At 38.1% G+C, this 27,476-nt stretch overlaps 1 protein-coding gene across 1 annotated transcript in view; it reads right to left on the bottom strand.

The window, feature by feature from the left end:
• Positions 1–6,304: 6,304 nt before the first annotated feature.
• The window catches only part of LOC145996975 (uncharacterized), a 55,467-nt gene continuing 34,295 nt past the window's right edge, over positions 6,305–27,476 (bottom strand). Inside the window, exons 3-6 of the mRNA XM_083133566.1 lie at positions 26,524–26,611; positions 26,095–26,168; positions 22,371–22,515; positions 6,305–7,432 (exon numbers count right to left, since the gene is read on the bottom strand). Of these exons, the coding sequence (XP_082989692.1) occupies positions 7,268–7,432; positions 22,371–22,515; positions 26,095–26,168; positions 26,524–26,611 (472 nt within the window). The 3' untranslated portion in view covers positions 6,305–7,267. The remainder of the gene's footprint in view (positions 7,433–22,370; positions 22,516–26,094; positions 26,169–26,523; positions 26,612–27,476) is intronic.

Below are 27,476 nucleotides of genomic sequence, written 5' to 3' on the forward strand. Positions count from 1 at the left end.
CTTGGGCACGCCACTGTTCCTGACACAATCTAAACTACCTAAAATTTAAGTTCTGTTTTTGGAAATAAGTTAAAGCGAAACTTACTTGTCACATTTGCATTGACTTATGGTGATATTGCATTCTAATATCCAAGAATTTTAAAAGAGTAAAATTCTGTGCTTCAAACTATAGATATTCTTAAGATTGTCCTGTGCTAAACAATACGATTAGGAGATTGCTTTCTTTGCTTAAGGGTAATAGGATATTATTTAAAAAATCGTCAGATTTATATTGATTAAATTATGAGTAGGGACGTAAAGTTTTCGTTTTAACGATAACACCGAATACTTGAAGAAAGCACAATAAAGTGTCTAAAATGGATTTGGGTAAATAAAAGGCAAGTTTTCGGTGTTTCGGAATCACGAAATAACTCGAATTATACCATTTTTCAGAATAACATCGAATTTTGCACTTTAACACGAAAAACGTCGCGAAATATGCAATATAAACTAGGGATAACACTTCTTTTGTTCAAAAAGTACTACCTGAAGTGCTATTTGAGCTGTCGTTTCTAGTCTAGCTGGTGAAAGTTCGATTAAATGGAAATTGTCACGCTTCATTATTACAGTTTGGCACAGATATGACTGACAGTAGGCTATTTAACCTCTTCCTGAAATAGAATTTGCTCGGGGCGGGGGGGATCTTCCCAGAAGGGAAATTGATTAGGAAGGAAAATTTTCAGGGAGAAGCACTTTTTGTGTTTCGGGGGGAGGGGTTGTGTATGCGAGTGTGCGTACACAAAACGCCTAATTTGAGGTCGCAGAGGGATTTTCCTGGCATTGTTGGAGAAAGTTATATGTATGACTATTTTCAAAGATTTGGGTGATATCATTCAATAAACATTTCATATTTACTGGCTGATGAGACGAAATAGTTTTCCAAATGGAAGAAATTTGATAATTCCTGACAAAGGTAAGCCTTAAATTTATTTATTTTTGTCATTAAAACTAAAATTTCCCTCAATTTTCCAGAACTAAAGCAATGTGAAAATCTTAATCATAGAAGGAACAGTAAATATGCATGTAAAAATAACAGATTTTAAATTAACAACAACGAATTTGCCCTAAACCGCGAAAAATAATACCGAATTGCAGTAAAAAATAACATCGAAATTCAGTTGAAAATAAAACTAAAATTTCACGTCCCTAATTATGAGTAATGGTAAATGAGTTGCCATTTTTCGCGGTGTCCTCTTTTTTTATGACTTTGTCCTCCTTTTTCACCATGCTGTCCTCTTTTTTACATGTATGTGTCTGGTCACCCTGCCAGTAGCTTTAACTCAGGAGTATGCTCTATGGCCGAGTAAGGAAAAACTTTTCTCTTGTAGACTTCAAAATGCGTGTAAATTGAAAATGATCTGAAAAATTCAATTTTCCAGCAACCCTGATACCCTTTATCATGCCTTCCAACAGATACAAAAATACCAAAGAATAAAACAATATGGAACTTATAAATAGCTAGTTAAGGATGTAGTGTAATGAGGTGTTAATTCGATACTGTCAACTTCCAGCCAAGCTTCTGATTTATTATAAAATGTAGGAAAGCGAAAAGAATTTCGATTTTTTTTTTTTTTTTTTTTTTTTTTTAGAAAAATTAAAATTGCCTTCTGTGAGCATAGGGAGTGAAGTATCATTTCCCTAACTTCACCCTTATGTACCTTTTGATGATACAATGAGTCAGTTCTAGAGTTACTACATACGGACACGGATGGAAATATTTCAGCCTGAAATTGAACATGCAAGAAGCCCACCAGTCTAGTTACGACCAGAGATGTTCACCATTAAGAGGGCAGAGCTCGCCTTCATCTTTTGGGAAACTTGTGAGGGTGAAGGCCTGAGATAGTCCTTAGGATAAGGACATGTGAGTGTAGCAGCACAAACCCTTCTAATCAATGCAACATTTTAAACCGTAGAGAGACAGCAAGCTGCATGTGTCGCTTGGACTGGGCCATTTTCTCACTACTGCACATCATGTCTCCTCATGCTGCTGTTTGCACATGTGCAGTGAATGCTTCCTTTACACTGAATGGGCTTGTGTCGCTTGTCGCTTCAGTGTGAAATCTCCCTGAAAGTAACATAGAAAATACACTGAACCACTGACATGAGCCATAGGCACCATGGTTGATGGACAGATAGAGTATAGCATTTTGTATTTTTTCCTGGAATACCGAGACACATCCCAGAGGTGTTCACCATGGTGAGGTTGCACCATGAGGGTGTGTGAGGGAGGTTCCAAGAGTTCGATGAGGATTGCTATGCCAGGAAGGTACAGCATAATGAGATAGATCAGACAATGTGCAGAAACAGAAGTATTTGGTAAAAGGTATTCTCTGGTTGGTGTATTGATGCTTCTCAGTGCAGGGCCCTCAGTGTCTCCTGAATGGAACCTGTTAGGATGAACGTCTCCACTGACACGATTTGTGTCTGTGCCAGCTAGCTGTTCATGGCAGACTTACTGCAAGCCTTGCAGCTGCCCAAGCAAGGAAGATTCCAATGCATGCCTACATTCTCCCGGGTTCAATACCCGGTGGAGGCACATTGCGCAGTGGTTCGGATCCCACTTCAAACTGTAGGTCCAGTCCCGATTAGCCTATCTGTGCATAAAGTGGACTTACAACTAATCAAACAAACAAGCATTCCTACATTTGACCAAAGTTGCCAACTAACATTGGTAAATACAATATGCACCACCACCACCACCCTGTACAACTGACAAGAAACACTTCCTACAAAAGTAGTTATTTTCGGAGAGCTTCTTCCACACTACTGTGAGTTCATGCATGTGTAATGGAGCAGAGAGGAGATTTTTAGATAAAACTTTATTTCTTTTCTGTTGCTTCGGAAGTTGGCTATACTCGGTAAGTAGTATGGTTGCAATATAATCTGCAAAGCCTTATTTAATATAAAAATGCATAATTTTAGCTTTAGTGCATAAAACACACATTTCTAGGGAAAGAACATAAAATGTACATATTTTGGAGGTAATGCATAAAATAGACAAATGTGTAGTAAATCAGTCAATTCTTAACCTATTCACGATTCCACAACATTCCAGTCACTACTGCCTGTGTTGTTTGGTTAACACTGTGGCAAGACAATGGGTGATATTCAGTGAACAACTCCCCCTCCCCAATTCATTACGTGAAATCATGCCCGCTGCCATGATTCTGGCAAGCGTTTCACAGCGTGTTGTAAACATAGTTGATAAGCATTGCGCTTACAGTGTTTGTGGCAGTGATTCAAGCTACAATTTATTGATTATATGCTAAATGTAATCCTTTGCATTTTGCTTAGTCTCCTAACAGAGTAGAGTACCAAAAAAGCCGTTGTGTGCCACAAAACAATGCTTTATAAAGGTATGTAACATCCAAAAGAAATACAGGACTAGGGAACCTGTTTCTCATGGAAATAATCAGGCCTATCCAATAGCGTAGCAGCTAATGCTGTCCCCTTGTAATCGAAGGATCAAAAATTTGATTCCTGGTGGAGGCAGATTTTTAATGATGCTAGTCCATCTGAGCAGGATGTGAATTAAAAACAAACTGTTTTGTGAAAATGATAATTTATAGATATGTTCCAAAGTGCAAAATTGTGTACTATTTTTTTAAGGCAGCAACATATCATTCACTTTTTGTACGTGTATTGAGACAGACATATGCTGAAAAGTTTATGCAAAAATACAGGGTGGCTCAAAGTCACTTAACACTCCTGGTACAAGGCCACTGCAGGGCGCAACATGGAAATGGTGGTGACCAATCGTTGTCAGGCCAAGGGGGAACCACATTGACGCCAACCACGCGGTCGGCGGCCATCTTGAATTCAACTTTAGAATTTTAAATGGGAAGTGGGTGCTATTAAATATAAAATCAGGCTAGAATTTCACGACAAATGCAATGGTGAAGGTTTTTTCAACGAATCTTTAACCAGTACAAAGTTATGACTGAATTCTTGTACCAATTTGCTCCTTTTCAAGGTGTTAGAAAAATCCCTTAAAATTTGTTTAGTGCATCGGTAATGCAGAGATCAAAGTGATGTCTAGGGAGAGAAGTTCGCTTGCCATTGCACACGATTTTAATCGGATACATCCACGAAGAGCTACGCATTATGAATGGTTGTCGCGAACAATTTACAGTGTGACGCTTCCATTGAATTAAAAGTCCTTCACAGTGACAAGGCTAATGTTTATGTTCATAAGGAAGTTCATGAATTCAAGATGGCCACCGACCACGTGGGTAGCGTCAATGTGGTTCCCCCTTGGCCTGATAACGATTGGTCATCGCCATTTCCATGTTGCGCGCTACAGTGGCCTTGTACAGGGAGTGTTAAGTGACTTTTTGAGCCACCCTGCATGCATTGCATACTATGAATGCATCTGTTGATTGACAAACATCATTTCAATTTCTTTTTATGAACATAATTAGAGATTGTACAGCAACCACATGCATTGCAAAGCATCAGGATGTAAAGAGTAGCATAAAATTCATGTAACACTAGCCATAATCACAGTACAGTGGTCCCTCTACAATTCGGCACTTCACCAATCCGGACCCTCCAGTAGTCCAGAGTGGGGAGCGTGAAAGGGAAAACAAGTTACTGCACGTCTGTGTCAGAAACCTTGGCACGAGGTAAACACTTGGCTCAGTATAGCGATCTGTATGCACTATTGTTGCACTAATTTCCATTCTAATATATGTACATATTTTGTAATATTTGTATAAACATAGGTTTTGCTATTAAAATGCATTTTTTAAATGAGCCTCCACTAATCCGGCATTTTCGTTAATCCGGCAGTCCTGTGGTCGGATATCTGCTGGATTACTGAGGGATAACTGTACTTGCCTTTCTAATACGATTCATATTTCACCAGAGACTGGAAAAATCACGCCACATTAACCACCGATGAAATTGTATGAAGGCATGATAGTCTCTCACAATTAATACATAAACAATGACACACACACAAGAAACACACATATGGCATTAATTCACTAAAAGGAAATTTCATTTGGAAATCTCCAATAAGACAATTAAAAGTGTTCAACATCTGGTGATTTTCATGTACGTAGCATTTGCTTCGCATTTACGCTTGCTGGACCACAGATTTCCCATCATGCTCTGCACTGCTGACATCATGTTGAATATATTCTACTGAAGCAGAACAATGTTTTGAAGTCACCAGCACTTGTGGGAAACAGACATTGCAATGCAGTTTTACATGTGCATTCGTAAGTGCTAATAGGAGTTGCAATATGTTCAAATGAAGGATGTTTACGTGTTCGCTACATTATTTACATTTAAGTAGAACACTCATTGCAGCGAACATCCCACTGAAGAAAATAAAACAATCTGGTTTGACTTCCTGTCACAATACATACAATTTGCACCACAGTGTTTCGAAGAAACAGTGCAAAAAAATTTCGATCTGTGTGTGAACATGAAAGTGTGGGTCAGCCAGTCATTTTTAATAAAAATATTTTTAACTTTTAGCCACATATTTCTGCTGTTTTTAGCACATAAAAAATTAATAATTTTCTGTTTTTTAGCACCTAAAAATCCGCTCCCTACTAATGAGCCATTTTCCCATTCTACGAGTCTGTTTTGGCATTAGAAATCTAGGAAAACATACAAATAAATGATAAAACATGCAAGAGGGGAGGGGCTAACAAGTCAAACACCTATACATGTGTCTCACTTTGTAGTGCCGCAATTTGCTTCTTTATACAGCATTGTTGTCCATTGTCGGCCAAACAGCACTTCAAACAAAAGTGATGAAGCAAGTGTATGAGTTACACAAGCTTATCACCTTCCCGGAATGCCCCAGTTCTAGATACCAATGTCAATATTACAGCTATTCTATTCGAATTCGGACCAGTCTCCTCTTACAGAGGGCAATCTAACAAATAATTCTGCACAATTTGGAAATAGTTACGTAATCTCACAGCTTGCTGGTGGTGGCATATTAACCAGAACCAGTGCTCTAAGTGATGAGGAATATGGGGGGTGGGGATGATCCTCCCAGTAAGAAAATATTCAAAAATCATCCTCCAGCTAGGATAATTTGCATTAGCATTGTCTCCGTGTTCATCCATACAAGCATCCACCCTTCCAATGCCCAAACTCCTCCAAGCAAGTCCTTAGCTTGGAATTTCCACTTCGAGCACTGACCAGAACTGGAAGTGAACAAACGCTTACAATGTATTTATTTCATTATAATGATGAGCTTATGTGAGACTCTTTGTAATTTTGTTAAAAATACATAAAAATATATATTATAAAAGATCTTTATTATAATTTTAACACACTTCCTCATAAACTTTTACATCTGATAAAAAATGCTGCTTGACTTCTCATTAGGCTACTCCCAATACATAAAATAAATCATATTAGACTAGTACATAAAGTTCAATTGCAATAGTTAATTTTACTATACTTGAGTAATACTTTTTTTTGTTTTGTTTTCTCTTTTGGATCTACCAGCAAGTGCTCCACATAAAACAAAACACATTGCATTGAGCATAGACACACAATTATACATATTCTCCATGTTATTTCAAATATATTTTCTCTTAACATCACAAGACTATCTACATGCTGCATAATAAACAACACACACACTCTTCATTAGCTTCATTAATATATACAGATTATAGATAATGTCAGTTTGTGCTTCTCATTATATACAGTAAATGATAGTACAGCAATTAAAGGTACGTGTACAAACTCCCAAAACAAAACACCAATAAAATATTCTAAAAACAATGCATCTAGCCTTAATTACAACAGTCTACTACTAGCAAACAGTATGACATTCTGTTTCACAAAATTTCTGCAGCACCTTTTACGAACTATTTGGATAGCCAATCTTAAAACAGAACAGCAGAGAAATAAGCACATGGTTTTCTGGACAGCATATGCTTCATCAAACTTTAAAAAGTCATGAAATTAAATGCAGAAACATGTAATCTTTATTTGTTAAACTTTTAAAAACCTTTGAAACACAAATATAAACACAAGTTTTCTGTAAAATGACCAAAAACTTCACAATATTCTGCTGTAAAATATATACTTTAAGAACTGATGAAAATATTAATTAATCTTTTTATTTTACTTTAACAACATAGCCCCACTTCATTCTTCTGCAAATGCTTTCCGCCTTCGTATGTTACAATTATGCACAAAAATAATCAATGGAAAACGCAAAATACTGGAATGCAGCTCTCTTGATCAGTTAGTATCGGTTGAGGGCTCGCGGTGACCTTGAATCACCTCCCAATCTCCTTGTGATGGAAGGCCTGTGAAATGCGGCATTAGGGTTTGCATTTTGAGAACGCCGGCGCACCATGTCGTGACGATGTTCAAGTCTCACAGCCTCAGCTATGAGTTTTCTTTCCTCCTGCAATGATGCAATATTTCTCTGTTTTAGTTGCATATAACACAGATAATGTAAACTTAAATCACAAAGAATATTTTAAGGATCTTGGAGTAGGCCTATTTCTTGACAGGAAACTCAGCTTTAAGGAGCATCTTCATCATATGATATCAATGAGTAGGAAAATGGAACATTGGGTCATAATTAAATGGCAAGGATTGAACAACATTCACCTCCTTTTATTTACGTATATGGCATTCGTCAGGTCCGTTCTAGATTTCAATACTGTGACATGAAATTTTTCCTGTGGCATTCCAAAAAAAAAAAAAAAAAAATGGCCAAATTGAGAATATACAAAAGAAATTTCTTTCCTACTTATATTTTAGATTTTTAAACTGTTTAGATTTTTTTATAGCTATGACAATCTATTGAGCAAGCTAAAACTTGATTTACTTTCATCAAGAAGAAATGAAAATTATCACAAATTTGTTGCAAAAATCTTATAAGGTTATTACTAGGGTTCAGATAGTTATGCACTAAAAAAAACTCAAAATATGCATGCAAATCTGCACTAAAAAGTGTAAAATATGCACTTTAAAAACCTGTTTAATTTATAAATGCTGTATATTACAAACTATGAAAGATTACATGCCAGGCAAAGAATATGTATTATTCTGAATGCTCATTCGCTACACAGATGTTTTTCAATTAATATTGTTCTACGTTAAATGAAACACAATACACTACAGATCAAGATCATGATTGCATTTGATAACAACATGTCTCAAATTTTCGAACTTGAAACTACTCCTATTTTCAGCTGCAGTAGTTTTATATTCAGACACACGCATTCCACTTCGCAGGATACAAGTGGACTGTATTTTAGGGCAACAAAGTCACACACATCAAGTTCCAGATCATCCACACGTTGTCCATTTGCGATAAGAAACTTACACGCAGCATTGCCAGCTTAGTCAATTGTTGAGGTGAGAATGACGTACTTGCCACATTTCATACAATCCAGGAAAAAGGAAAGAAGAAAGACAGAAAAGAGAAGAGAAGCGAAGAGATGAAAAATAAATACAGTATATGCTCAGTGTTGGTTGTGGGTATGAAAATATTCACATCATCAACTTATTTCCATACAAATATGCACCTGCATATGAAATATGCATTTTTAGTTAAAAATCCTTAAATATGGATTTGCATATGCAATATGCAAAATGCATAATTATCCGAGCACTAGTTATTACTTTGTCTTCAAAATTCAAAATATCTATCCGAGTTATGCTGTATCGCGTTAATACAAAACGAACATCATTAACAACCTGTACAGAATATTAAAAAAAATGATTTTCTAAAATCCATTGTCAGCAATTCTAACGATTTTAGCTGATCCTAAGGATCACACTGTATCTTAATGTATTTATTATGTATATTTTAATGTACTTTTATGTATTTCGTACTGTTCCTGTACATTTGGTAGATATTACCTTCTTATCCAATTTGTATTAGAATTTTGTAACACATAAATTATTACATGTACGTACTGCTGTACCAAGGCTCTTTAGCTTGTAACGTTTGTCCCTTTTGCATGTTTACAAACCTTACATAGTTAAAAATTGCAAGTTCAATTTTTCGCCATCGAGGGCGTTATGCCTCACGATTGCTCTCTGGTGATGCCCCTGGTGGCATATTTTTGCGGCTTACGCCCGCTCGTAAATTCCGCTGCACCAGGCAGTTCAGTTCGTCCTTCGTTCTCAATCTCGCACGCCCGCTTCGAACGGCTCGCATCCAGTACGGTGCTAGTCATCTAGTCCCCGCCGGCAAGAGAGTACCCGAACCATGACCAGTTGAACTGACGTCTGCCACGCCGACCATTGAATGGGGAGAAGGTGAATGGAATGAGTACAGGGACTCTAGTGAAAGGAAGGCATTGCAGCTCTAAGTGACGTGAATATTCGTGGGGAGGTATGTACAAACAATCTCTAGAACGTGAAAGTGGGAATAAGGTTATTTCCTTACCGTTCGCTGCGAAAGTTTTTGGTTACTACGTTCTCTTGGCATAACCTTTTAAAATAAGTGAAATTGCGAGAAGATCAATATATTCCCCATTCAATTTATTTGTGCCCGTGACTTGACCACTTCTTTCTTTTTTTGTTGCATGGTGAACATTTTTTGTAGCGCCGTAAATCAGCGTACGTTTTCGTGCTAGTGTGGACTTAGTATAACTTATGCGAACCAGCCTTTTTGGTTAAATTTGGCATTTGTGAAAGTTACAAAGAAAAGCGTGGGGCAATTGTTAATGAACCCTTTTTGGTAAAGTGCCATTGGGCAAAAATAGGAACTTGAACCCTTACAGTGGAACTCGTTGTTCTAAGTGGGACTACCCTTTTTTCAAGCGACGGCAAATGCGGGCGTATTCGCACCTGAATCAAATAAAACAAAAGGACATGGAATAATCGCGACCCCCCTGCATTTATATCCCAATAGCAATCCTGTCCGCGTAGAGGTAGCACTAAATGATGCATTAAGAAATGGGGACATGCAATAAAAATAAAATACGTGGAGTAAGTTAAAATTTAAGGCCGTTTTGGTCTTTTGTTTGATTGAGTAAAGAAGAACGGGACGTTCTTACTTGAATATGCAATGTACACTATTTTTGAGAGATGAATTCTCCTGCAAGTAAATTCATTACATAGTGTCAGTTGGTAAAGAGACAAGATTGTTAAGCGGAAGCTTTCGTTTAAATTTCCGCTTGTTAGTTAAAATTGAATGGGGAATTTATGTAATATAGTAAAATGGAGTGCCGGTCGCCCGAACTGTTAATTAATTAATCTGTTATTGAAATCACTCCCAGTATAAATACTTTGGGTTTGTTGTAGTATTCAAATAATGTATTTGGTAACAATCTTGAATACAATTATATTTATTAATTGAATTGTGTGGTATCTTAATTTCTGGTAACACGTTCTGAACAGTAAGAATTGCCCGATAAAGAAATGGTTACGAAACAATCCTAAATTTAACATAATAAAAAAAGGGCGGATGTACAAGTGTTTAATTTTTGTATAAGTTACAGTAGCTAGAGAAACGAGAAAGGTGGTTATGTTGGAGGAATACCGTTTTGATATTGATTACAGTGAAGAAGGCTAATGTTGCTATTCGCTGTTGGACCCTTTTGAAACTTTTGGTGCACGTTGCGTGCTGCATGCGAGTTTCTTTGTTTTCAGGTCTCCTTCCTTTTTTGTCTCGTGCTTCCTGTACCCGCCGCCCGTAAACTCCTGCGTCATTGTGCGGAAAGTACGGTGCAAAAAGGGGAGGAATATAACTTGTACGTGAAGAGCGGGTCTCGAACTTTTTTTTCTTTAAGGTGAGTTGCCGCGTGCCGCTTCCAGTTAATTACCGCGTGCTATCTCACTTAGCCCCTCTCCCACGTTACAAATTTGGCAGCAGAGCTTTGGTTTCTTTTGATCCATCAATTAACTTTATATTTTTTTTGTAATAATTGACACGAAAATTTTTTTTCCCTCCCATTCATCCCCCCCTTTTTTTTCGTGTATTTTTTTTTCCCCATTTACAGCTTTTGCCATTTCTTTGGTTTTGGTAGCCCTTCAATTAAACCTTGCCCCCCTTTTTTTTCCAATTGGTGCATAGTTTTTTTCTTACTTTTCATTTGTACGAGCTGTTTCATTAGCCAATTATGGCTCCTCCGGACGAAGAGAAAGTTATGGACGCAGGCTGTCAAACCGTGTTATCTTTGCCTGCGGTGCCTTCTTTGGTTAATTCTCATTCATCAGTGTCTTCGGTTCCTTCTACTCTGCCTTCGCAGCCTCATTCTTCCCTACCACCTTTTTATAGATTTCCAGATTCTACTGTTCGTCCGTCATTTGCGCTACCTACTCGCCCATTGTTGACAATGCCTCCTCCCTTTGCTCCGATGCCTTCCGTTTCCGTATCCGCCCCTCAGAACGCATGTTCTTTGGTCCCTTCTCAGTCACCCTTAGATACGATAAAAATGAAAAATCTGAATAGAGCGATTGACGCCTTACCGCTCTGCGATGGCATGGACCCTCCTAAACTTTTTCTCTTCATGGTAGCCTTACAGCGCCTAATTGGGTATAGCCAATTTCCATTGGAGTGGGTTTTGCATAACGCCTTCCGCCGCACCACGGGCTTCTTGGAAAATACGTGGTTGGAGGCTCTGTCTCAATCCCTTTCATGGGATGATCTTAAATCCACTATTTGGAACTGTTTGGTTCCTAACCACCAGTACCTTTTGTTAGTGAACCAATATGTTACCGTCTTCAGAGAATTAACGAAAATCTCCATCCTTTCGTAAGTGACATAGTCACTTCTGCGTCCGCTCTCGCGCTTGCTTGGGACGAAAACACTCTGTTGCAGACCATTTTCCTCCATCTGAACCATATTTCCATGGGCTGTCTTCTTTTTCGCGGCCATCCTCAATCCTTGGCGGAACTTACCCAATATGCGAAAGAGATTTTCGCTATTGAAACCAGTAAAACTGCTCACTGGAATCAGTCGGTCACTTCCTTGGCATCCATTCCTCACTTACCTAATGGGATTACCCCTCGGGATAGCCCACCATACTGTACATATTGTCGTCGAAGGGGTCACTCCATTTCTGCGTGTTGCCGTCGTCCTATTGCTTCCACTCTTATCGGTTCTGGTCATGAGCCGCGCTCATCATAGAGTTTTTCTTTATTCATGATTTTTTTTTTGATATTGTTAGAGGTAAGGTCTACTTCATCCAACGAAATTCCTGGCTCATCTCCTTACTTTGTCATTGTATATACATATTATGTACCTTTTTGAAAGTGTATTATTTGTATTTATGTATCAATTTTTTTTAAAATCAGTTTTTTTCTAGTTATGGGTAGTTTTGTTCATACCCTTGTCCAGTTATTTGTTAATATTACTTATTATGCTTTATTGAGAATTGACACTGTTTATGTCATGCATCCTATGGTTATCCCTGATTTTGCATCTTCTGTAATAGTGCTACCTTCCTTTTCCTTTTCGTAGTAATTTTCCTCCTCTCCTTTCCTATTTCTTACATCTTCCTTCTCACTTTTCTCGTTTTTTTGATTCTTGTTTTTTTTCTTTTTTTCTGTTTTTACTTCTGCGAGGATGGATGTGCTACGAGTGCGTTTTCCGAAAAGTCAATGGTTTACAACTTCCATTACACTCAGCATAGGCATAAGATTCATATCTATTGCAAAGACCATGTTGGTGACATAATTCAGTGGTGTGATCGTTTTCTACAAGCAGTGTCGACATTTATCAGGAGTCCAGGTGTATCGACCGGGAGGCATACACGATGTCCTGTGACCTACATGCTCAACGACAACAGCTTTGGTTTTTTATAGAGACTTAATGTGTTATTCGAAATTTATTAGAGTCAATCTCTGATCTGTGGTTTGGATTACGTGTATGTCTTTCTGGTGTATTGATGATTTTTGGGGGTTGTACCAATAGTTTAATGTGTTTTGGATATTATAATGTGGTTGATTATAATGGGCTTATATTGGTGCCCTTATTTTCTTGGGATCAGTGTCTTGCCTTAAAATTGAATGGGGGGTTTTGATTTTTGCTTGTTGGGGGTATTTGTAACGTTTGTCCCTTTTGCGTGTTTACAAACCTTAGATAGTTAAAAATTGCAAGTTCAATTTTTCGCCATCGAGGGCGTTATGCCTCATGATTGCTCTCTGGTGCTGCCCCTGGCGGCATATTTTTGCAGCTTACGCCCGCTCGTAAATTCCGCTGCACCAGGCAGTTCAGTTCGTCCTTCGTTCTCAATCTCGCACGCCCACTTCGAATGGCTCGCATCCAGTACGGTGCTCCTCATCTAGTCCCCGCCGGCAAGAGAGTACCCGAACCACGACCAGTTGAACTGACGTCTGCCACGCCGACCATTGAATGGGGAAAAGGTGAATGTAATGAGTACAAGGACTCTAGTGAAAGGAAGGCATTGCAGCTCTACGTGACGTGAATATTCGTGGGGAGGTATGTACAAACAATCTCTAGACCGTGAAAGTGGGAATAAGATTATTTCCTTACCGTTCGCTGCGAAAGTTTTTGGTTACTACGTTCTCTTGGCATAACCTTTTAAAATAAGTGAAATTGCGAGAAGATCAATATATTCCCCATTCAATTTATTTGTGCCCGTGACTTGCCCACTTTCTTTCTTTTTTTATTGCACGGTGAACATTTTTTGTAGCGCCGTAAATCAGCGTACGTTTTCGTGCTAGTGTGGACTTAGTATAACTTATGCGAACCAGCCTTTTTGGTTAAATTTGGCATTTGTGAAAGTTACAAAGAAAAGCGTGGGGCAATTGTTAATGAACCCTTTTTGGTAAAGTGCCATTGGGCAAAAATAGGAACTTGAACCCTTACAGTGGAACTCGTTGTTCTAAGTGGGACTACCCTTTTTTCAAGCGACGGCAAATGCGGGCGTATTCGCACCTGAATCAAATAAAACAAAAGGACATGGAATAATCGCGACCCCCCTGCATTTATATCCCAATAGCAATCCTGTCCGCGTAGAGGTAGCACTAAATGATGCATTAAGAAATGGGGACACGCAATAAAAATAAAATACGTGGAGTAAGTTAAAATTTAAGGCCGTTTTGGTCTTTTGTTTGATTGAGTAAAGAAGAACGGGACGTTCTTACTTGAATATGCAATGTACACTATTTTTGAGAGATGAATTCTCCTGCAAGTAAATTCATTACATAGTGTCAGTTGGTAAAGAGACAAGATTGTTAAGCGGAAGCTTTCGTTTAAATTTCCGCTTGTTAGTTAAAATTGAATGGGGAATTTATGTAATATAGTAAAATGGAGCGCTGGTCGCCCGAACTGTTAATTAATTAATCTGTTATTGAAATCACTCCCAGTATAAATACTTTGGGTTTGTTGTAGTATTCAAATAATGTATTTGGTAACAATCTTGAATACAATTATATTTATTAATTGAATTGTGTGGTATCTTAATTTCTGGTAACACGTTCTGAACAGTAAGTTAACATAAGAAAAAAAGGGCGGATGTACACGTGTTTCATTTTTGTATAAGTTACAGTAGCTAGAGAAACGAGAAAGGTGGTTACGTTGGAGGAATACCGTTTTGATATTGATTACAGTGAAGAAGGCTAATGTTGCTATTCGCTGTTGGACCCTTTTGAAACTTTTGGTGCACGTTGCGTGCTGCATGCGAGTTTCTTTGTTTTCAGGTCTCCTTCCTTTTTTGTCTCGTGCTTCCTGTACCCGCCGCCCGTAAACTCCTGCGTCATTGTGCGGAAAGTACTACGCAAAAAGTGGAGGAATATAACTTGTACGTGAAGAGCGGGTCTCAAACTTTTTTTTTTTTTTCTTGAAGGTGAGTTTCCGCGTGCCGCTTCCAGTTAATTACCGCGTGCTATCTCACTTAGCCCCTCTCTCACGTTACAAGCTATTCCTCAGCAAGATAATATAAGCATAAATAAATTTTAGTAACAATGGTATTATTCTAGTTTTTTTGGACTTTTAACCACTGTTATTTAAAAGAGATTTACCAACGTTTCGGAGGCTGCATCTGCCTCCGACTTCAGGGTAGCGTGTCTAAATGGTTGCCTTGGAGGATTATTCTAGGTGGCCTAGGCTCCACCGCGTCCGTCGGTCACAAGGACCTCTAGTATATAAAAAGTTGCCAGGTACTGTTTGACCAGCGATCCAAGAGCTCCAGTTGGCAAAGTGCCAAGAAAAAGGGGAAGTTGGCGATAGGAAGGCAGGCGCGAGAACGCCGCTCGCGGTTGCACGTTGAACAGTGTTACCAATCTGCGAGGATGCTTATCCACCAGAACATAAGTAACGAAAACCGAGGGACATGCAAAACCATGCCGTTTGCCAATTTTAGGTTTACTGTTGGTATTGAAGAGTTGAATCTTGATTAGTGTTATTGTATTTTGTTATTTTTTTATGCAATATAAAGACCTTGGGAGTAAAACGTCGCAGTGAATGAATGGATGTCTAAACACTGCAGGCAAAAAAGTGACAACATCGCTTTATGGAAAAACAGGTGGTGGCCATGGACGTCCGCAGGATTTTTTCCAGGGAGGGGCAAGGAAGGTTTTTTCCAGGGAGGGGCAAGGAAGGTTTTTTCCAGGGGGGGGGCAAACAAGGCACATTTTCTTCAAAAATAGTGCTGTTCCCTAAAAACGCATTGCTTAAATTTGAATTTATGGTGATCATGCAATAATTAACACATATTATGTGGGTAAAATGAAATTATATGTGCGAAATACATAATTTTTGGATGACTTTCATTTTTCAGGGGGGGGCATCCCCCCTTGCATCCCCTTCCAGACGCCCATAGTGGTGGCTCGACACCAGATACGGGTCCAGTCGGCTTCCTCTGGGGTTGGGTCAAAGATACCGCAATGGCACGTTCAAGACTTCAGCTTTTGCAAAGATGCCTCTCCATGGCCAGAGCATTTCCAATATCTTGTGACAATATTCTCCGGTTGGCAACGTTGCTCTCTTTCCCCACGTGACACTCGCGCTGCTCGCATTTCAGAGAAGCGGTTCCGCAAACTCCCCCAATTTACGACTGGACTCTTCTACTTCGGGCATGCGCAGAAAACTTGAGAGCTCTCGGATCGCTGGTCAAACAGTAGGATAATCAGTGGTCAGGCTCCACTTCTTAAAATGACCACGTCGAGGTCAGGATCAAGGCTTCGTGTGCACCGTTACGTTTCCACCTTGATCACCGGGGACTGGACCACCCCGGATTGCATGTTGACATAAATCGGGGTTGGTGTGCAATGTGTATGAATAGTCTATAGAGACTGTGCGTGAGATATTATGTTTGTGGAGGGATAGTTTCCGAATTGTGTACCCTGGTCCCGTTGTTGTTTATGATTTTTGTAGTTTGTATTTTTGTACAATTTTTTCACTATTTTTTTAGTGTTTATGTTGTGTTCTGTGGGAAAATGTATGACATGTGGATGCAGTGGTGTAGTGCTGCCATCTATTGTTTTTTGAAAAAGTTTCTGACTAATGGAGTCCATATTGGTCTGATTTCTAGGCTGGGTTGGCTGATTGGTTCTGAAGTTGTTGTCATATGCGATGCTTCCTTGAATTTTCTGCTGTAGCCATTTTCTTCCCTGTTTATTATCTGTGTTTTATCCCATTGTATTATGTGGCTGTTTTCCCAGGTGTGGGTCGCTAGTTTGGATCTTTCAAAGTATCCCAGCCTGAGGTTTGTTTTGTGTTCCCCCACCCTCGCTTCAAGTGTTCTGCTTGTTTCCCCAAAGTATTCCCTCCCGCATTCACATGGGATGCTGTAGATTACATTTTTTGTTTTCATATCGGGTGTGTGGGGTCTAGTGTGAACCAGGTTGGATCGGAGTGTGTTCCTGGAGTGGAATGTAGTTCTGATGTTATATTTCTTGGTTATTTTTTGGATTCTTTCAGATATTCCTTTTATGTATGGCGTGTGGATCGTGGCCAGTGGTTTTTCTTTTGGAAGTGGGTTTGTTGTTTCTTCTGTCCATATTATGGGGTTTACTATTTTGTGTGGGTAGTTATTGGTTTTGAGATCTTTGTAGAGTGATTTCTTTTCATTGGTAAGGTCCTGTTCGGTTTTACATATTGTGTTTGCTCGGTGCACAAGTGTTTTTACTATGCCGGTTTTTATGGACTTGGGGTGGTTGGAGAGGAAGTTTAGGTATTGTATATTACTAATGCAATTATTCCTGGATATTGGGATGCTGAGAGTCCCATTTACTCTATCACTGTATATAGGGACAGTATATCTTTCCTAGAATTCGGTTGCTATTTAGTTGACCTCAGGCGCGTGCCCAGGATTTTCGTAAGGGGGGGGGGGTTATGAATCCAATACATTTTCCAGTTCACAGGTCAAATTTCTTGTAATAAATTAGATAATTAATATACTTGGATTTTACCCCAATGAACACAATCAATGTATTTGCTATGGATGCTTCATGTTTTTATTGCATCATATAAAAGCACCTGCTTGAATATTTCCAAATTATTAATATTTTATATTTAATTGCTCAAATATAATTTTTAAACAAAAAATATGTACACTCAACATTGTAACAACATTAGAGAGATTAAGACTACTTGATGTCTTAAAGACAGTAATAAATAAGGTACCACAGTTCAACAAAATTCTGAAATTTAGGCATCGAGGTTTCTGTGCGAGTTCTGACAATATGTCGTCACAAGTAACTTTTATATCCCGGTGAATGTTCAGAGCAGCTAACCCACTTAATCTTTCTTCGCAAATGGTATTTCGAAGATAGGTCTTCAACCGCCTCAAAGTTGAGAATTATTTCTCATTTGATGTTGTTGTTACCGGGATTGTACATAATATGCACAAACGTGTGTTTACTCAGGGAAATATTACTTCCCTGCACATATCAATTGCTTCAAGAGCATTTACTGGACGTGTTTGCATTGCTGCAAGATGACGATACCACAGTCTCATTTCAGTGGGAGCGTCGTTGCATTGTAATAAAGGTGTCCCGGGTTCGATACCCGGTGGAGGCTCATAGTGGTTCGGATCTCACTTTAAACTTTAGGTCCAGTCCCTATTAGCCTTACTGTGCATAAAGTGGATTTAAAACATCAATTCAATCAACATTGTACTTGTTGTGGAGATGGATTTGCTAAATATTGTGTACATTTTTGGCATTGTATTATTATATTATTGGTCAAAACATTTGTTTGACAGTCGATAAACAAATACGAACCCCTTCAGTAATTAACATTTTCTACTACAGTGTCATTAATATGTCATATTCATTTTCATATTAGGTCTATGGAGAGGAATTGTGTATAATGTTAACGTTATGGAACTGCGAAACCAACTGTTGAAGGGGCCACTCCCCCCTTCCCCTCCGAAGCCCAGTACCGCACCACAGGATCTGTCACTGAGCCCGACAAAATCTTGCCAGACAGTGCTCGAAATAGAAATTCGTAGCCGAAAAGGGAGGGGATATTTGATCGATTTTGGAAATACGATGGGATACATCCTTGTATGGATCAACATGGAGACAATACAGTAGGTGGAGGACGCTCAATATGAAAATTATTCTAATTGGGGGTATGATTTGTGAAACTTTCTTAACTGGAGGCAGCATCACCTACTTCGACCACTGATGCCAGAAAAGATGCTTTCAGAAAATGAATTTATTACTGCACACGTATATTACTTATTGTATTTGTTGCGTTTGTATAAGAGAAATATTCAGAAGATTTGTAAGGAATATTTACAGTTAATAGGATGCCTATCTAGTCTATCCCGTGTCGTAATACAAATTTTATCCCTTTCCTACAAAATAATAAAACTGATTTTATAATGTGGTTGCATACATATACACTGTATAGTAGCACCAAGCTTTCTGGGACCTCGGAAAATACGTGAACCACAGGCTTCCCCGTGGCTTTAACTAGCGACATTAGTGCCACTGCTCCGACGCCAGGGTTTCAAATGCCTTGGTGGATCTATCGTTTTTCGAGGGTTCGTGAACAAAACAAAAAGTAAATGATTGTAAAGTCCATTTTATATTCAGATACGTTAATCGGGACTGGACTTAAAGTTTCAATCGGGATACGTACCACTGTGCAATGCACCTTCACAGAGGATCAAACCCAGGACCTCTTTGATTACACCACCATCGGTGAGGCCCCTGAAATCATTGAGGGAACTTGTTCATCTTCATGTTCTCTCGCCCTGCGAAAGTTTATTGGTGATATAGGGTGACATCCTACACACGTCTTCCAGACATACACACGCGGGCACCCCCCTCCCCTGCACACACACGATTGTATGCTTACAGCACATGCTGTGTCCTCCCAGAAAAACAATTCTAAATCCGTCTATGGATATATCTGCTATCAAATAATGAACGTCACTTACCTCGACAGTTCATTGACATAATGTTGCAACAAGGTTTGCAATATCTTCTGTTATGCCTTCTTGTTGAATATCAAGAGTCTGAAAGTTCGCACGTTTCACTCTCGCAATTCGGATGGAATTCCTCTGAACTTAAATCGACCTTTTCTGACGTTCTATTTGTGGAAGGTGAAGCTTCAACTTCCATTTTTTGTTTCTTTTGGAAATAATCTAATACGTATTTCTCCTCTTTTCTCTATCCATCTTTAGTTCCACGTCAAAAATCTATTACACACGCAGAAACGTAACACACAACACGACCACTTCGACTTGCTACCTTGCAGACTGCAACTCGCTACAACCCCAGAGAACACCAGGACTTGGGACAAAGATACCGGGCGGTCGAATGTCTGAACCATGCATCCAGCTTGGTCCAGCTCAAATTACGTCACCAGTGTTGACAGCAACCAGTAGTGTCAGTGTCAGTAGTGTTGGCAACTGCTAAATTATTTACGCACAAATTCAAGTGAGATCTTTCACACATGTTACAAGAAAATTCAATAAACTGAAGGCTGGAAATTGGTTGAGAAAAAAATATATAATTTGTAAAGAGCACAAGAGTAAAACGTATAATATTTTGGCATATTAATTGCTTTTATTTTGTTTATGAAACTGACTGGGCCAGTTGGGCTATATAACGCATCCTTCACCCCTCCCTTCCTCCCGGCATGCTATTGTACAAAACATCGCTTGCCTCCTTCGTAAAACCATGCTTCGCTACTGCCTGCAACAATTATTATTATTATTATTATAATTATTGATATTTTGAAATAAATATGCATCCATGTGCGAGATGAGATTTTGACTTACTTTGCCAACTAATTGTAGTGATTCAAATCTCACAGAACTTTGCTCTGCTGGCATAAATGGTATAAGAAGGGGAAAGAAAGAAAAGGGAAGTTAGCAGCACTGTCGTAACAGGAAAGGGAGGGCCATTCTCCTAAGAGGGTCATCGTGGGTGAAAGAAAGGGGAGGAGGGATTCCTTCAGTTCGCATTCCAAGGGTTACGGCTCTTTTCTTGACCATACTGAGAAGGAAATTCTCCTTCCTTTTCAGTGACTAAGGAATGAATGAATGCTTGTGCATTGCTGTAACTCAACTCCAATATTATCAAAAGTAATTGAAGAAGCAAATACATTTCTCATTGCCAAATGTAAACATTTTACAATATTGATGATTTATGAAATAAAATGTATTTCTGCTTTGAATTTTTTTAAATGACGAAACCAATGGGGGGGTTTTAACCCCCACCAACCCCCCCCCCCTGGGCACGCCACTGGTTGACCTGTTCTCCACTAAATCTAACACTGTATCACTCAGTGTTCAATAAATTTCACATGCCTTGTTATTTAGCATTGCTTTTATGACACTTTTGACTAAATACAACAATGAGGATGAGCAATAATATAATGAAATTGATAAAGAGACATTCACAAAGAACATCCATGCCTAGGTCGGGATTTGAACCCAGGACTCACATCATCATAGCATACTATGCTAACCACTCTGCCTAGGAATCTGGAAAGATTCAATCAAGATTAGAAACACCACCCTTGTCAACAAACCAAGGTGTGATGATCAGTTACCACCATTATTGAGGCCCTATTCGAAGCTCGTGATAAGCATCCTGGAACTGGTACCCGACGATTCAGAGGAGGTTATGCATCTCAAACCACAAATGTTCGTCACTTCAGTTGTATCACAATAGTCGCGAATTGCTGCAAAATCCACATAATAACCTTTGGCAGAGCATAATAAAAAATGAAAACAGTGCTCAAGCAGTGATTAAAATAGGGTGTTGTATGTTTGGTGGTTTGTGGAAATTTGAAGGTTCTGTCCACTAGGAACTTGTGTCACATGGTCAGAGTGTCTACCAACCATAGTGTATGTTGTTTTGCTCCTATGTTACCTACAATTGTAAGCTCAAAGAAGGTCTTCATTTCATGCCATGTCACAAGTTACGCATGGTTTGACAGAAAATTCAGTCTTCGATGGCCTGAAAATCTTACCGCATTTCATAATGATGGACTTCCCGCATGAAGTTAATAATAGAAAATGTTCTAAAATAAATGTTTGAGATCTACAGTGCTTGCTCTTCATGGTCAAGTCGCCTGTGGAGCGGCAGCTAGCACACCGGGCAGTAAGAGCATGTCTGCGGGAATTGAGACCCATAGCTTTACGCTGACCATTGCGTGCCCTTGTTCTCTCCGGATGCGTCAGTGCTTCAGTATCCACATAGCTGGTGTTTGTGAAGTGTTAAGGTGTTAACAAGTGTTCTAATTGTTTTGTTTTAGTTAACGTATTATGGGTGCTTTTCTAGTCAAATAATGCCACGCTATACGTACAATTTAAACCAACAAATTTTAATGTACGACTCTTACGTCATTACGAATTCTTGTAGGAAAGTTAGAAGGCATTTTGCAGCCAATTCCCAGTTGTTTCTGTTCCACACAGAGACAGTGCTGGAAAACTTGTGAACAAATTTAGGGTTAACAGGGTCTGTTATTGATAAGAAGCTAAGGGTGAAACAGTGTGTGCTTACTGAGGAGAAACTAGATAACGGAGCACGATTGGAACATACTCATCGAAAATTCCTCTGGTGCCTTGCACAAGAAACAGACATTTCCATGACATGTGCGGCGAGCTACCAAGTTTTTAAACACCAGGAGAGAAATTGAAGCAACTTCAGAAGAGGAACTGACGAGAGTTAGTGAAAATTCCCTAAAAATATGCTGTAAATGTGTGGATGCAGGACAACATTTCCAATGCCTTTTGCATGCTCATTTTAATTCTAACTGTCAATGTAATTGTACGAGGTTATTTCATTACATAGCCAGCAGTTCAAGTTATGCAGATGGTGCATCCAGTTTGTCAGCAGACACACTCTCGCTGCCCGGCATGCTAGCTGCCACTTCATGGGTAACTTGACTGTGAAAAGCACTGTATAAACAATAACAAAAATAGGAGACTATCAAATCATACCTGTTCTTTCTTGAATTCTGCAATTTCTTTCTCCTTTTCTTCAAGAGCCTTTCTCCTGAGCTCTTCTTCCTTCAATGCTGCCTCGTTTGGAAGTATGACCTTTGACTCTTCATCCCACTCACGCACATTTGGTTTTATCAATGATCTTTATGCAAAAAAATTCATTACATTACCATTTCAACAAGTTTCAAAATTAACATATACCGTATTGGCCCGAATATAAGCCACCCCCGCATATAAGCCGCAACCTAAAATTTGAAGGAGTGAAAACAAAAAGAAGATGATACCTGAATATAAGCCATTTACCGGCAGATTCAGGGAGTTCAGAGATGCCAATATACTATGATACAATTAGAATTAAATATAACACTTGTATAGTTACTGTACTACAGTTACAGTAGAACCGTGCAGCACATAATTTGAATTTGCATTCTCTATATGTCTTTCTTTATCTCTTTCTCATGCTCTCTCCACATTTGTTTCTTCTAACTTTCTCTGCCTTTCTCCCTTTTTGTTTTCCTCTACTTCTCCCCTCTTTCCCACTCTCCTTTTGTCTCTTCTTTCTCTCCTCTTCCTGCCTTTCACATATGATTTGACAAAATGTTATAATGTTTTTAAGGTCGCGAATATAAGACGCATCCTAATTTTTCACAGTTGAAATTTGGATAAAATGTGTGTCTTATATTCGGGCCAATATGGTAATTTCATAGTCAAATAAGAAAGCACACGTTAAGGTAGCAACATAAATATTCAACAAAAGACATCTATTATAGTAGGCACACTTGTATTACAGTAAGTTTCTGGAGAATCACCTTCGTCCAGCTCTTGAAAATACACTGCCAATGCTATGGCGAGACATAGCTGCACCACAACTCAAGGTGTCATGTTGCAAATTCAGTGGAGCAACTGCTTTAATGGTGGGACTGGGGAGTACTAAAGCACTCCTCCTATAGTCTGGACATGAATTCGTGTGACTATGACTTGTTCTGGAAGCTACAAGAATCTCTACGAGGACACTGTATCGAGACCGTGGCAGCGATATACGGAAAAACTATCTCGTTGACGGCGTGAGAAAATTGCCAGAAATTTGGCAACATGTGCTTTACTCTGCCAGAGTATTGCAAAGGAATACAATAACCTTGTCTTCCACAATTATATAAGTAGACAGTTATGAGCATGTAGCTAATCACTTTTTTTGAAATGATCCTCATATATGCTTACATTAAAATGAATTGACTATGAAATAGAGGATTATTTAGCTATTAGAATAGTTTATGGTACACAGAAAAATTGTAATAACCTAATGTAGTCAGTAAACCTTGTTATTAGGTGAGGAATTACATCAGAGTCCATGATAATCCATGTAAGTGTGCACTACCACTGAGCTACTGTGACAACCTCTGCTAGTGATCGATGTTCAATTTCTTGTTAAAGTACAATTTTCATGGCAAACTAGTTATCTTGATAACAATGTTACAAGCCTTGAAAAAACAGAATAGACAGCTGAGTTGGTCCAATCAGTGAGGCACATGGGAGGCTTGGATTTGATTATCGAGGTGGGTGATCTCAGGTGGTAAATTTTCTGACAATGCCCTCACATTGATGGCTCTGAGCCTACCTTGGGTAGAAAGGTAGTTGAAGCATGGAGCTGATTACATCAGGCAAGATCGAAAATGCATGGGGTCCTAGCTCCACAACAGGTAGAAGGATGTAATGCATAGAGGTAACCTTATTGAAATTGAATTGAAATGTACTTATTCAAGTGTTGTGAACAGATTTACACCTTTCTACAACACCGTGTATTTAACATACATGCATAAAACTATTTTACAGAGTAAGGTTAACTACTTAAAATAGGCTTATAACAACATACATTCAATACTTGTCAGAAATTTTAAAAAAATAATCAAAAGTTAAAAAATAATTGTTTTTAACCTGGGATCGGTCGTGTTCGCTGTAGTCACGTCGCCGGTCACGGGTGAGCACGGCACTCGCTCTTGCTTTTAAGGCATTGTTTTTTGTACTTGTAATGATCTGTTTATTATAATCCTTCTTATTCATTACATTTTTGTTTCAAAATGTTTATTTGTTTTCAAACAGCGTAGTATACATCGTCAAAGCCAACAAGTCTCAGCGTTAACAAAAAAGTGCATGTTCCTCTGAGGTAGTTCCATCTGATCTCCAGAAATCTGATATGACATAAAATCACTGAGACACTTTTCGAATTTTCTATTAACACAACATGAACATATGGGTATGAAAACTCACTAGAAACAGGATAGAACTATTCACTAAATAATGCACAAATGTAAATAAAAAAATATATAACGTAATCGGTTGCATGGGAGCTCTGCGCTCACTCTGACAACACTATTTCCACAACAATCGTCTCTCTAATTATGTCATCTAATAAAAATTAGATCAGGTCGCTCATGAAACTCTAAAAGTCAGCTAGAGAGCACCACAGGCCAATATTTTAAATACTGTTAAAATGGCACTTTATTAAAATTTAAAGTGAGCGCACCGCTCACCTGTGACCGATCGCAGATTAATATAGCCTACATTATTGTCAAATTTCATATCTTCACATTGGTACATTTACCCCCACTAGTGTTACCAATTTGTCCATCCAAGAGTTAGATTTCAAGACTGTACTTGCAATTACATTATTATGTCTTCTGGTATTATAATGAGGAACTTTCACACATAATTTTTCCAGATTTGTTTTACAATCAATTACACCTGCTAAGATATTTTCTATAAGTGCATTGTAGACAAAAAACATGTATTAATTATCTAACTATCATAAGCATGTACACACACAGACACACTAGCTGATATAGTATGTGCAAGTAGCGTTACATGCCGATGCACTAATTAGTTATAATTCAATTACTCAATCAAACATCCATACACATATACAGGGTAGATAATCACGATTTTTATTTAAAAAATCGTTCTTGATGATATTTCTTATTTAAATCAATACGATTTGAGTAATTTGAGATAGATGTACTATGTACCTTGGGATCATTTTTCATTAAAGCAAATAAAAAATTATATGTAAATATATATATATATATATATATATATATATATATATATATATATTACTGTTTCTGAATAAACCTACTATGGAAATGTTTTTTGAGTGTGTTGATCATAGTACCATACAAAATTTCAGTAACTTTTCTTCCAGTGAAAATAAAACATTCTGGATGGATAAAATATTTTTTAAAGTCTGTGTAGCTGAATTTTGGCGATGTTTTTTAATGAGAGTTGCAAAATATCAGGTTCCATTACATTTCCTTTCATATGAGCTTCACCCCATCAGTACGTATATTTCGTTTCATTTCATTTCATTTCCTTTCTTAGAGCCTAATAAACACTATTGAATGATTACAAGATTAATGAATTATCACTAAAAGTGATTCTGATATCTACAAAAATCCTTATGCACATTATTCTATAAATTATTTATTTAAAGTTGTTTAAATCAGCGATTTTTTTTTAAAAAAAGTCACCTGATTTAAATCCATCCACCTTGCACACAGTCAGAAAGTATTACATTAATAATTTTTCAGGGAAATTTTTATTGGCAGACTGCAGCCTGTTAGTCTTTCCAATAAAAAAATTAATCATTGATCATATCTCTAGAAGAAATTGCAAGTAATAATTATGGTAAGCAAGCAGTTCATAAACACCTGTGCAAAAATTAACTAACCTCTTATCAAGTAGAATCTGTATAGCCTCATCAATTTTTTTGCCACCTTGGTAAAATATTTTCTCTCCACTCGGCTAAAAAGAAAATAAACTGCTATATTGTGCTGTAGAATACTTCAGCCAGCGTGAATGTTAATATATATGCAAGAAATATTTTAAGAATGCAAATTGTTTTCATCATAAAACATTACAAATTGAGGTAAAGATGAACAATTATGCCAGATATACCTTTAACATCCATTAAAATATATAATGCAAATAAAACTAGGTTAAAATTATTTTCTGATAATTCTGTGTATATTGTTATAAAATGTATGATTCTAAAATAAGTTGTACATAGGACTTAAGGCTGGTTTTAGACATTAAATTCTGCATATCTTTTATGCTACACTCAAATTATTTTGCATTATTAATTTGTATTAACACTCACCACCCATCCTGCAAGGATAAGGAATTCTCGTGCAGGTCGGAACCTCCAAACTTTAGATTCAAAATTTTTGTTTTGAACACGAATTTCCCTGAAATAAACAAATTTAGTTATTTTATGCTACATTAACACCTAGATATGTCTTGTATTATTATAAAAAAAGAATTACGTGTGTCTAGAATTTTTTTCCATCCAATCCCTTCTCTTCTACAACATTTCACCTCTCCATATTCAGTGATGTTTGTATCAAGGTCCTTGTTAACCATTAAGACTCCTGGAATCATGACAAATACACACACTCAGAATACAGGGCAAAGGCATGACTTATATGTAACCACTGTTACCTGTGGTAATAGGAACTACGAAAATCAGAAGAGCAGATTTACCTCCAACGAGGATGTTTCAAAAATTAACAGAATGACTCTTCCAAGATTCGTAGACCAATGTTTCAGTCGAAAGAAACAGGTTATAAGGAACCGCAAGACACCAAATAGATATTGCTAGAAATAGACCTGTTAAAATTTGAATTGAAAGATACGTTCCCTAAAATTCCTACATTTATTAAATAAATAGTATTAAGCCTTTATCAAAATATAAATATAAAAAAACTCAAAAATTCAGTCAAGTCCCTCTCTTTTTTAACCTTCATGTGTTCATCCCCCCTTCATATTCATATACATGCTGCTGGATGCTGCAGTGACATACCCAGATGAAAGGCTGGCTGCTGTTGCCAGACGAGAGAAGGGAAAAGATGAGACAAGACTTTCCACTGTGGTTTCAGCAGGGAGAGGGGGAAGTTCACATCTGAAGAGTTTGCAGTGTTTTTTCAATTCGATGGTGTCGTAACGAGCGTTTCTGCAAGTTACATAATGGGGCGTTGTCTCTGCCCAGAGTAGGAAAGCAAAACCAGGAAATAGGACTTGCGTCACTATCACTTGTCTCGTCCTCAACACGTG

The sequence above is a fragment of the Lepisma saccharinum genome, chromosome 13 (assembly GCF_977018435.1).
Source record: "Lepisma saccharinum chromosome 13, izLepSacc3.1, whole genome shotgun sequence".
Lineage (NCBI taxonomy): Eukaryota > Metazoa > Arthropoda > Insecta > Zygentoma > Lepismatidae > Lepisma > Lepisma saccharinum.